The sequence below is a fragment of the Myotis davidii genome, unplaced genomic scaffold, assembly GCF_000327345.1.
Source record: "Myotis davidii unplaced genomic scaffold, ASM32734v1 scaffold235, whole genome shotgun sequence".
NCBI classification, from domain to species: domain Eukaryota; kingdom Metazoa; phylum Chordata; class Mammalia; order Chiroptera; family Vespertilionidae; genus Myotis; species Myotis davidii.
The window spans coordinates 3,299,421-3,312,655 of record NW_006287462.1 but is presented as its reverse complement, the minus strand read 5'-3'; the positions used below and the strand labels follow the sequence as shown (position 1 = coordinate 3,312,655).

At 35.1% G+C, this 13,235-nt stretch overlaps 1 protein-coding gene across 1 annotated transcript in view; it reads left to right on the top strand.

The window, feature by feature from the left end:
* The window catches only part of TMEM156 (transmembrane protein 156), a 32,408-nt gene that overhangs the window by 730 nt on the left and 18,443 nt on the right, over positions 1 to 13,235 (top strand). Inside the window, exons 2-3 of the mRNA XM_006759339.2 lie at positions 8,491 to 8,760; positions 11,769 to 12,026. Coding sequence (XP_006759402.1) covers positions 8,491 to 8,760; positions 11,769 to 12,026 — 528 coding nt within the window. The remainder of the gene's footprint in view (positions 1 to 8,490; positions 8,761 to 11,768; positions 12,027 to 13,235) is intronic.

Here is a 13,235-nt window from a genome sequence, read left to right as displayed (position 1 = left end):
CAATTGAATTGTTCAAATTTCTCTTGTTTTTCTGGCATTATGTTGATTAGACTAGGCAACCACAGCGTACATATATATTTATTTTCCATTTTTTTGTATTAGTTTCAGGTGTACAGCATAGTGGTTAGACAATCATATACTTTACAAAGTGTTCCCCCCGATATTTCCAGTACCCACCTCGCACTATACTAGTACGTAGTTATTAAATAGCACATATTTTTAATTCTTGATTTCACTGAATGCAAATATAAAAAGAATAGTTAGAATTGGACTAGAGATAACTATTTAAATGTTTAAACGATTGTGGGCTGAGAGTAAGCTCATTTAATAATTATCTAAGGTAGGTCATATAGGCATATCTAGCACCTCCAAAAAATTAGGTTGAATCTAATGAAATCTAGGTAATCAGCCTAAAAAAGATTCAATAAACTACTTGCTAATTATTGGTTACTGTTTATGTGAACTGGTAACTACCGACATTGATATAATTTTTGTTCTCCTAGTTTCCTAACCAATTATATCAGCTTCCAATAATACCTTTACTGCCTTCACATACTCTAAAGAGCCATTTCTCTTTTCCTCCTTCAAAAACAGCATAGATATTTCCCCGGACTCTTTGGGGTGATGAACTTATTTGGGAATTTTGTTTCAAAGGAACCTTCCTTAGGGCCAATAAATAAAATGTTTGAAAAGCACCATCTTATCCTGATGTCATTTTCTGGTAGAAGAAATTTTGCACAGAGCCACCATAAAAAATTTTATTACTAGGCAAAATGTTTTACATGTACAGTAGTATAAGAATCATGTATTAAAAATAGTGTAATAATAATGTTTTATATCTGTTTTTTGTTAAAAGGATTGCTTTTAAAATGTATATATATCTTATATATATATAAAATTAATTTTTTAGAGAGGAAGGGAGAGGGATAGAGAGTTGGAAACATCAAGGAGAGAGAAACATCGATCAGCTGCCTCCTGCACACCTCCTACTGGGGATGTGCCCGCAACCAAGGTACATGCCCTTGACTGGAATTGAACCTGGGACCTTTCACGCTGCAGACTGATGCTCTATCCTCTGAGCCAAACCAGTTAAGGCTCATGTTTTATATCTTACACTGGTTTATGGAAAACCAGGACTACTTCCTATCACCTCATGTTATCCATAAGGGCACATAATTGTTTTTGCTTTTAAAAATCTTTATATTTTAGTAATTTTTAAATCACAACAATACTCAATGTTTTATGAAATGAGTTGACTTGCTAGCCAGTATAGTTCATAAAACAAACTCTCTGGTAAAATTATCTAGATAATAAGCTTAGAGGGTTCCATTAGTGCTAAAATTAACCTTGAGCTCTTCCTGTATAGTTTCACCCTCCCTATCAGTTTCTTGTGTCTCCCCCCCCCCCACTTTTCCTTATGTCCTATTCACTTTAATTTCTAAGACAAATATTATAAATGATTTTTACTTATAAATTATTCACTGATACCCTTCAACACGTCAAATGAATTAAAAAAGAATCTCAATGAGGAATAATGTATTCACGAGGCTTAATAGATTTGATTTGAAAATAACAAACCGTCCAAGGCCAATGTTAAAAATAGAGAACTGTATTTGATCATTTTTCATCAAGAATGTATCTGAGTCTCTGAGTAATCATTACTCGGAATATTCAATTATCATAGTTATACAGTAGAAGCTATTTATTCTAACTTCACCAAAGGAGAGGAACTTTAACGGTGTCTGAGGGTTTTAATGAGTTTGCATTGGCAGGAGAGCTTATTCTAATACTTGCAGCTTACTTGAAAAGCAGCTTATGCTAAGATTTGGTAGCTAATATAATGTTTTGATAGGCTTATATTGCATGGAGATAATCGAGATATAAAAAGGAGAGGATATATTTTGATTCAGGGCTTCTTGAAATCAAGGGAGCTAGCTTTCCCTAAACAATAGACTTAACCTACTTTTGTTGGACAATGTTTACAAGAGAGCGAGACTTGGTTAACTCATATAAACCTCAGTAATCTTTTATTTTTCCGTTCTTTCACTTACGAATACTATCTACCTGTACTAGGAACCCAGGGCTACAAAAATGAAAGGTAGGTCTTCCTTCAAGGAGTTTTCAGTCGGGAGGACTGACTGGTAAATAATTAAATACGATACTGCAATTACTGGATAGCCACGTAAAGCGGCTCAACGTGAACGCAGGAAAAGTGGCCTCCGGGCCTGTCTGGGGGAAGATGTTTCTTTCATTTTTGTTGCCACGGGAAATAACTCCCAGATTTCAAATGATCACCCAATATTTCTCCTTACCTGCTTGCAGAAGCACTTTCTAAGAGAAGCAATTATTATTGATTTTCAAATAAAATGTACTCATATAAATATCTCAGAAATTCTTGAAACCAGAGGTAGTAATGAGTTACACAAGTATATTCCTGATGATTTGTGACAGTGTGGGACAGGAATAGTGCAGACGAAAACACCTCAAACCTAATTTTATCTAGCTGTTTTGACTTCCTCACTAACTTTTAAGAGCCAAACTGACATAAACTATGTTTGCTAGCTTTAATTTCCTCTTCCTTTTCACACTTTCTAATGGAAATGATGGTTTAATGAGCAGTGGAGTTGAAAAAAACAAAAGATAAAGGAACTTCAAATACTTAATGAACTCAGGGCTAACCCCTGAAGCATCTGAGCATATGCAGTACATGTTACTTATGTCTGGGGTATAAAAAAAAAAGTGTTAATTAAGGCTATCCACCATGGATTTGCCTGAAAGTGTTATCCCACTTCTCAAAAATGGGCTCTTTAATTTCTTCTTATTGTCTGGCTTACGAAAAATTTAATTGTAACTGCCAATAAGGTTTGGGATATAGTTTTGTGACTATTTAAATTTAAAAAAAATTAACAAATAGTTATACATGTGCCAGGTAGTATACCAAGTACTTTTACATAAAATGTCTCATTTCAAGTCATTCAATACGTAAGCTCATTCACAATGAAGCATCTTTCTCAAGAGACTATTCTGAAAATCTTCAGAAAGAAGGTTGTGACATTTATTTCACGGAATTTTTTTACTTAAAAATAATGTGTCAAAGCAACAAATGAACAAAACTGACAGAGACACAGCAGTATGATGGTTACCAGAGGGAAATGGGAGTGGAGGGTTGCAAAGGGTAAAGAGGGTCAAATATATGGTGACGGAAGGAGACTGACTTTGGGTGGTAAACACAATGCAATATACAAATGCCGTATCATAGAATTGTACACTTGAAACATATATAATTTTATTGACCAATGTCATCCCAATAAATTTAATTAAAAATGATATGTGTCCCTTTACCCTGAGTCATTTTTCTACCATTTTTTCCTCCCACGGAGAATTTCACAATGTGTTTATGTCCCTTGTTTTGACACGTAAAATCAGCAGTCTCTTCTGTCCCAAACCTGCCTTTCACACACTGGTACCATTAGCTAAAAGTAACCCCAAACTTTTTCCTTTACCCTCAGGAAGTATTTCAAATTGTCTCCCTCAAATGTTTATGATAAATCCATATCTTATCTAGACTTCTCTGTCCCTGACCTGGTTAACATGGTAGATGGTTAACACATCATAGCCTTTTTTCACCCTTTCCCACTCAGTATTACTAAAGAAGCATCAGCATTGGATCCAAAATGGAAATATAATTGAGCTTTTGCTGCTGAAATGGATACTCTTTGAGTCTATGCCAACTGTTACAGAGGCAGACCTGTGATCGAAGGAAACAACATGTTAACCAATGTCTGTAAATTAGGCAGCAAAACCATACACTCTCTCCTCTCTGGGCAGCTAATATTTTTAAATTGCTGAATACCCAATAATGATGCAAGATCTTCAGAAGCAATTGGTATGCTTTGTTTTGCTCTGCTTTTGAAAGACATAACTTACATATAATAAAATGGAAAAGATCTTAAATGCTCAGTTTCATGAATTTTGACAATGGTATGCACCTATGTAACTGACATCCCCATATAAATTATGGATTTTCAACACTCCCAGAGAGATTCCTTCTGCCTTTTCCTGTCAAATCTCCTCCCACCCCCAAGGCAACTTCCTGACCTGTGTCATCATAGTATAGTTTTGTGCCTTCTTATGCTTCATATAAATGGAATCATCACACAATATTTTTGGTCTGGCTTATTTAACTTAGCATAATGTTTTGAGATTCATCCATGTTATTGAGTATACCAATAGTTTCTTTGCTAAGTAGTCCATTGTATAAATGCACTAAATTTTTCTATTTGTCCATTGGCTTGTTTCCATTTATATTTTATTTTATTATAAATATGCTATTATGAACATTCTTGTACAAGTCTTTGTAGGAACATATGTTTTCATTTATATGAGGCAGCTAGTAGTAGAATACCTGAGTATATTTAATTTTATAAGAAGTCACCAAATGCTTCTCAAAAATGGCTGCACTTAGCTATGTTTCTAGTGGAAAAAATTTCTTATTTTTCCTAGTTTACATTTAATATTCTGGAGCAACAACTCAGAGTATGTATTGTCTAAAATAATCCATGCTTCTTCCAAAGTTCCCTGACAACTAGTTAACAGAGAAATAGCTCAGGTATTGGGGAAACATGACTTGACACAGAGTAGTTTTTGGAGCTCTTATCGTCTGTCAAGCAGTGAAGGTTTTATTATAAATTTTCACAGATTTTTGACGGTCAACAGAGAGTTGAGACTTCTCTTCTTATAGCCCTACCTTGAAAAACATTCCTAGCACAAAAAAAATAAAATAAAATGTGAGTTAAAACGTATTTAAAAATTAAAAAAATACATAGTTGAACTGATAAGAAAACTTCTCAAAGGGGAAAAATGACTAAAAATTATAAATCCAGATGGGCAAGCAACAGTGAACAAATTGGTCACGTCAGGGGCACCTACCAATTCCTGGTGGCCTAGAGTCTCAGTGTCATGGGGCCATACGTGGGGACAGGGACACTAAAAGGTGACTGAAAGGATTCTTTCCAGTTTTGGGTTATTATAAATAAAAAGCTGCCATGAAAATTCATTTACAGATACTTGTGTGAACATATGTTTTTATTTCTCTTGTGCAAATTCCTAGGAGTAGAATTGTTGGGCGATATGCTAAGAGTATATTTAACTTAAAGGAAATGAAAACCTGTTTTCCAAAGTGGTTGGTTGGACTATTGTACAGTTCCACCATGTATGAGCATTATAGTTCATAGCAGCATTATTCAGAACAGCAAAAAATAGAACACCCAAATGTTCACAGTCAGAGAATGAATAAATTGTGATACATCCTTCACATGAATACCACAAATAATTAACTACAGCAACATGACTAAGACATATTGAGCAGAAAAAGCAAGTAATAGATGAAAACATATAGCATATTCCATATATATGTATATATTTCTAAAATATGCTAAAAGCAATGTTATTTGGAATATATACATTTTTGAAAGAAGGTAAAGCAAAGGGGTAGTACACACAAAATTCATGAGAGTGGTCAACCTCTGGGAAAGAAGTTGTGTGTAGGGATGGGAAGGTTAGGGTGCCTAAAAGATGTTGGGAATATCCTGTTTCTTAATCTGTGTGATAGATACATGGTGTTTATTTTTATTATTATTTAACTGGCACGATACATTTTATATATGCTTATATATGATTTATTATAATACAAGTTTAAAAAGAAAATAACTTTCATAATTTCACCAGGATGTGCCATAAAAGAAAATAAAGATCATCCATGTTTCTTTAAAAAGAAAAAATAACTGATCTGGGCATTTGTCCTATACTGTAATGTGTTTTCCTAATACTATTTAGCATTCTGTATACTTCCTCTGAGAGATGGCAGTCCTACTAGTGGAGTAATTCTGGCCTGCAGTTCTATCTCTGGGAGTAAGAATTTAGATTCCTGGTTCCCAGCAATATTAATGGCAGTAGTTAAAATCATAAATCCTTGTTTATGGTGATGAAATTATAGCCCATCTGATAACAAAAATGATTGAGTAGAATTCATTTATTTCTTTTTTTTAATATATTTTTATTGATTTTTTACAGAGAGGAAGGGAGAGAGATAGAGAGTTAGAAACATCAATGAGAGAGAAACATTGATCAGCTGCCTCCTGCACATCTCCCACTGGGGATGTGCCCGCAACCCAGGTACATGCCCTTGACCAGAATCGAACCTGGGACCTTTCAGTCCGCAGGCTGACGCTCTATCCACCGAGCCAAACCGGTTTTGGCATATTTCTTAAAATTATATCAGGGAAGGATATGTCCTCTACTTATTTTCCAACTGAATTATTTAAACCCAAGGTGTAAAAAACATCATAAAATGACCTCATACCCAAATGTAAATTCTAAGAAGCCCAGTTGGTCACTTATTGAATAAGACTGCACTATTGACAGTAAAATTTCTCTATCTCCCTTCTAGGTCATAGCATAAAACTATAAATTCAAAAAGTTGAAAATTTCATGAGTTGAAAAATTCCAGTGAGGAAAGTGGAAAGATGGCAAGAAATAAGTTTTTTGTGTATTTTGCTAACATTAAAAAAGCTAGAGTTCTATCAGCTAGTGCATTTCTATCTCCCTCCTGGGACATTGTTATTGAAGACAATGTTTTAAAAAATTAGTTACTATTTGATTACATCTTTGTTTATAAATAAATTATAAAATTATGTACTTGAGTAAATTATCCCTCTCCCAAAAAACTTTATAGCAACTCAAGTATGAAATGTGTTTGAAGCTGGAAATCAAATGTGAATTATCACAGAAGCAATTTCAAATGCAGAAGGGAATGAGCCTTTAACTTATTACATAATAAAAATATCATCAGTAATGAAACACTTATGAATTAATATTCAAGTACAAATTCTAGAACCAAAAGAAATGTTTAATATTAATCAATAGCTTCATTTTCTTTTAAGTTAGAACCAAGATGTATGACTAGAAGTAATCATTCTAAAAAAATGGAGTAATTCTTCTATTGTACTCCACATTATTTAGAAAATTTAAAAAATATAGTATTTTGCCCTATATGATTATATGAAATATAGGTAAAGACATATAATGGTGGAGTTGAGCATATTTATTTTCTTATACTGGCAAATGAGAGTCAGATGGGAATATCTGAAATATACCTATTCCTTAGTTGAGCACCACTGCTAAGCTAAGTAAGGATTTCTGATTTTTATAGAGTGATCTTTAATTACTTGTGCAAATTAAATCATAGACAATTCTATCCTAAATGAAGGATGCATTTTTAATTTTTACTTTGGAACATGGGTCTGAATTTTAAATAATATACATTTGTACAAATTTCAGAAGTGTTTTCATATGTACTATACCACTTGATACTACTATAACCCCATGAGGTTAGCAGAATCTAGAGTTATTATCTCTATTTTGCTGATGAGAAAATGAGACTCATGGAGATGAAATTGTTCGAGTATCTTGGCTAATGACAGATACAACACTAAGTCTTTCTGTCTTTTCTTTTGAAGTTGATGTTTTTTTTTTTTCTATTTATACCACCATTTCCATATCAAATGTTTGTCTTCAGACAAAAATACAACTTATGTCATCCTGTTAAGTTTCATCTTTGGAGGTTTAGGCAGGTTGAATAATGGCCACCCAAACATATTAGGTGTTAAAACCTACAACCTGTGAATGCTACCTTATAAGGAAAAAGGGTCTTTACAGATGAGACTAAGTTAAGGATCTTGAGATGGGGGATTATCCTGCATTATCCAAGTGAACCTTAATCCAACCATCTGTCCTTACAAGAGAGAGGCACAGGGAGATTTGACTCAGACAGAAGAGTAGAAGACAGACACGGTGAAGGCAATGCAACTACACAGGCTGAGTTTGAAGTGATACAGCCGCAAGCCAAGGAATGCCAGCAGCCACCAAAAGCTGGAAGAGGGGCAAGGGACAGATTCGTCCCTAGGACCTTCAGGGGAGTGTGGCCTTGTAGAGACCTAGATTTCAGACCAGTATAACCGGTGTTGAACTGCTGGCCTTTAGACCTGTAAGAGAATGAATCTCTTACCTTAAGGCACCCAGGTTGTGGTAACTTGTTACACAGCGCTTGGAAACTAATAGAGATGCTATACTGTTCATGTCTTCCATTCCCTGTTCAACTCCATGCAGGTGACTTGAACCTCCAGCGTAGAACCGATGAATTCAGAGGAACCTGAGCTTGTCCGTTAGAACTTGCCCAGAAGAGAGAATGGTTAAAACGCTAGGGTTTCCGAGCACTTTGTAACAAGGACTGTTTGCTGAAAATTAATAGGGAATGTTGATAAACTTTAAAAAGAAATATTTAAATGGAGTAGCTATTGTTAATTCATGTAAAAACAAAATCTTGTCACTGATAAGCTGAAATGTACTGACTAAAACTGGGAGCTATTCTTGTGTGTATATTTGAAAAATTCAAACTTTCACAGTAAAGAAAGTTTTTGTTTTCCTTTATAGGAAACATGTTGGAGCTATCATGTCTGGAAGTACGCTTACAACCCGATCTTACCTATTCATTCTCTTCCTTAAATTTTTCTGTTGTGACTTTTCTGCAACCAGTAAGGGAAACTGAAACTATGATGGGAATTTTTCTAAATCACTCCAGCGTTCAAAACTTCACCAGGATATGCCCTGACATCACAAGTGAATTTCAAATGTGCTCCTCGTGTTTGGTTTGTGAGTCCAAAGGAAACATGGATTTTATTTCTCAGGAACAAACACCAAAAGGTAAATTCAAAGGGAAAGTGAGAATGAAATGTATCAAGGATAGATGACCATATTCTGTTAAAAAAGGGTATTAATAATATATTCAAATTTTAAGTCCCTGGAGTGGCTCTTGATGACTGACTTGAAGGGCTTTGAGATATTAATTGTTCTTGGTTTACTTTGATTGATCAAAAACAAAATATCTATTCAAAATATCAATGCCACTGTAATGCACAAAGATTTGATGGTTAAAGAATTATTTAACATGCTTTTTTCAAAGATACTGAATTTAAATAAATGGACTTTAAAATGTGAATTAAAAATTCTAAACAAACTTGTAGGTTCTCATAGTAAAAAAAAATCACACTTTGATTCTCCAAGGAGTCATTGAATTCTTGATACATTTATAACTATTCCTGCTTAACATTTATCCACTATATATGAGCTGTCTTTTTACTTGTCTAATTATCCAGTGAGCCTGTTGATGGCAAGGTCTTTGTCTTTGTTCACTAGTGTATTTCTATATCTTAGCATAATGTCTGACATTTGGCACTCAATAAGTATTTGTTTAATGAATGAATGAACAAATAAAAGATAACTACATATTACCTGTAGTGTATAACTGAATCTTACATTTATTATGTGATCAATATATATTATTTAGTTAAATTGTATTAATTTGAATCATTGAGAAATTAAGTAATTCACTTATAATCACAAAATATATTGGTTGCCTCAAGCCTAAGCATAAAAATGATTGCTTATGCCGATTTATTTTTGTCACTGATAAGCTGAAATGTACTGAGAAAAAGGCATAGGCAAGATTGCCTTTTATTTGTTTTATATTGGCATTTTCCCTATTCTTTAGAAATGGGAACAAGGAGGGGACATCTCTAATAATACCAACAACAGAAAATTGGGAACAAGATTTCTTGTCATTGACTTTTGATGAAGTACAATAGACATGTCTTCTTCTGAGTTCTTATTCAAGTAGTGCTGTAACTATTGCAGGGCTTTGGGTCAAATCACCAGAAAGCAAAATGGGGAAATACCTTTATGATAGCAAAGAACTAGAAAGTGTTTCAAGGGCTGGCATTTCACAGGTGCTACTTCTCTGTCTCTTTGAAAATTGAAAACAGTGTTTTTTTAAATAATGGGTGTTTATTGCATATAACATCATTATATTTAAAATCATTTTTCTTGAGATATTAAAAAAGAAAGAAAGAAAAAGATCCCAATCGAGGGCTATTTTATAAGTACCTGGCTCAGGACTCCTCAAAACTGTTGAGGTCATCAAAAATAAGAAAAGTTTAAGAAACTGTCAATCAAGAGGAGCCTAAGGAGATATAATGAGTAAATGTGAATAGGTACCCTGAATGGAATCCTGGAGTGAAAAATACGGACATTGGGTAAAAAACAAGGAACCCTGAATAAAGTATGGACTTTAGTCAATAATAATGTATCAATATTGGCTCAATAATTGTGACAAATGTTCCTGTGAATGTAAAATGTTAATAATAGGGGAAAGTTGGTATGGAGTATATATGAACTCCATGTGTTGTCTTCACAACTTTTCAGTAAGTCTAAAACGATTCTAAAATAGTTATGTTCAAATCAATTCACTAAAAGAAAGTGAGGCCCTCTGGCTTGGAAGGAAATTTAAAAAAAAGAAAGGAAGTGAAAACAGTGCATTGATAAGTTCTCTTAGTTGCTATAGCTGTGTAATAAATCACCCCAAAACTCAGTGGCTTAAAAAAATAGCAATCATCTTCCCACCTTTCTTTTCTTTTCTTTTCTTTTCTTTTCTTTTCTTTCCTTTCCTTTCCTTTTCTTTTCTTTTCTTTTCTTTTCTTTTCTTTTCTTTTCTTTCCTTTTCTTTTCTTTTCTCCTTCTCTTCCTCCTCCTTCTTCCTCTTGGTGGGCCAGGGATTCAGAATGGGCATAACTGGGCATTTCTGGCTGGGAGCATTTCATACTGTTGGGTAAGACAGTGGCGAGCTAAAGCAGAGGGGCTGAGCAGCTAGAGACAGGGGGGCATTTCTCTCCAGGTTTTTTCTCAGAATTTTCTATGTGGTCTTTCCATGTGGGCTACTTTGGGCTTCCGCACAGCATGATCACTTTGAGTTGTTGAACTGGTACATAGTGGTGCAAGGCCCCAGTATTATGTTCCAGGGAACAAGGTAGATATTGCTTCACCTTTTCTGGCTTCACCATGAAGGGTCTCTTTTTCTGAATTTGGTAGATTGCACTTATTACAAACCCTCCCACCCAGATTCAAGGTATTAGACTCTACCTATTTATGGTGCAGTGGCAAAATTTTAAGTTAACATGTATGTTATGGGTTAAATTATATTGAAGTCCTATCCCTCAGTATTTCAGAAAGTGATATTTGAAAATAGGGTTGTTGCAGATGTAATTAGTTAAGATGAGGTCAACAGGATGGGTTAGGGTCCAATATGACTGGTGTCCTTATAAAACGGGGAAATGTGGACACAGACAAGCACACAGATGGAGCACCATGTGAAAATAAAGGCAGAGATTGGGTGATGCTTCCACAGCCATGGAATGCCAAGATTGCCAGCAACCCCAGAAGGCTGGAGAGGGGCCTGGCGCAGACCTTACCCAGATAGCCCTCAGAAAGAAGCAACTTGGCCAACACCTTAATCTTGAAAGCCTAGCCTCTAAAATTGTGAGACAATAAATTTCTGTTCCTTAAGCCACCCAGTTTATGGTGCTTTGTGATGCAGCCCTAGCAAACTAGTGTAATGTGGAATGAGAAATATTGTTGTGAGAATTTTGAAAAATAACATCTGTTCCACAAGTTGTCAGAGAAATACCTGTGTTTTATTTGAGATGCTCTGATTCTGTTTCAATCTTACTGTCCTTTGGGTTTCACAATCTTAAAAAAATTTAGTGCAGGTAACTTCTTGTTTCTACTTTTTTTTATATATAGGAAGAGATTTAGTTTTAAATTGTTTTCTTACTAGGTAATACTATTTTGTGAATAACATTTTTCTAATCTCTTTCTAGTTCTTATCATGAGAGGATCCATGGAAGTGAAGGCAAATGATCTTTCACCTTGTCGCCATTTTAACTTCACTGTAGCTCCTGCAGTTGACCACTCGGAGGAATATAACATTACCTGTAATCTAAAAACAGGCACCAGAACCTCAGCAATGATGGAGGAAGAGCCAACCACGGAAAAGTCTATAGACCATACTTGTGGAATTATGAATCACTCGCATAATTGTGTACACATTTCTTTGCACCTAGAAATGGATGTAAAAAGTAAGTCTTAAAGGAAATTAGAGGGAAAAGAGAAATTATATAAGGGCTATCACATTAACTTCACTGAAAGTAAAATCATTGAAGAAGGATTTTATTAATGAAATAATATGGCTAGAAAAGTGTTAGCCCTTTTATCTGTTTTGTTTTTTTTCTTTTTTGAAAATGTGCTCTTTATGGGACCCAACCCTACCTGGGGGCAGAAGGAGCATCTGTGGGTGGTGACTGAGGGTCACTAGAAAGTCCCTCTGCCCTAGAAAAGATGTACATGCCTATTAGCTGCGCTTGAAGTAATACTACCTCACTTGGGTATGAAAGGGTGAGGTTTATTTTAAAATGTAAATATCCACATACATTGTGATATCTATTAACATCTTAGTTTGAATTGATTTAACATTTCCTCTTAGAGCTGTGAACCAGGTCTGCATTAAATGGGATTCTTTCTCTTTATTGATTAAGGTATTACATATGTGTCCTTATCCCCCCATCCCCCGCTCGTGCCCTCACCCCCTGGTGTCTGTCTCCATTGGTTAGGCTTCTATGCATGCATACCAGTCCTTTGGTTGATCTCTCCCCTTACCATAGCTAAATAGGATTTTTGATGTGAAGCCGAGAATATAGGCAGGATAAAGATTAAGCACTTTGGTTCCCTGGAGGAGTTGGGGGAATGTAAGAGCCCAAAGACAAAACTTACATATATCTTAGTTCTGCTTATTGCTGATTAACTTCCTACCCATCCTCTTCTGATTGACCACAATTGATCCCTTTACTAAGCATTGTGTCCTCACTTAGCCAAAAAACCTACTCTTGAAGGGCATTTTATGATCTAACCATTTAATGAGTGCCTGCTGTATGCCAAGCAATGTTCCAGGCATTGGGGACACAAAGAGAGATGAATGCACAGCAATCAAGGAGGTCATTCAGTGTGACAGGTGCTCTGCTAGAGCAATCTTCTGTGCTTTTGGATGTTCCAGATGCCTGGGAGCCTTTCAGGTGATTTTAGGATGATTTTCTAAAACCTTAGTTATTTTTGAGGCAACTATTTAAAAAATCTTATATTTATTTTAAAGTAAACACAAATATATACTATGTATGCATTTTGAAAATAAAATACATGACTTCAGAGAACTTTCTCCTGTGAGTGAGTTTGCCCAGGACCCTACAGCCTCTGCAGTTAGTGCGTATTTCGGTGTGTGTGTGTGTGTGGGGGGG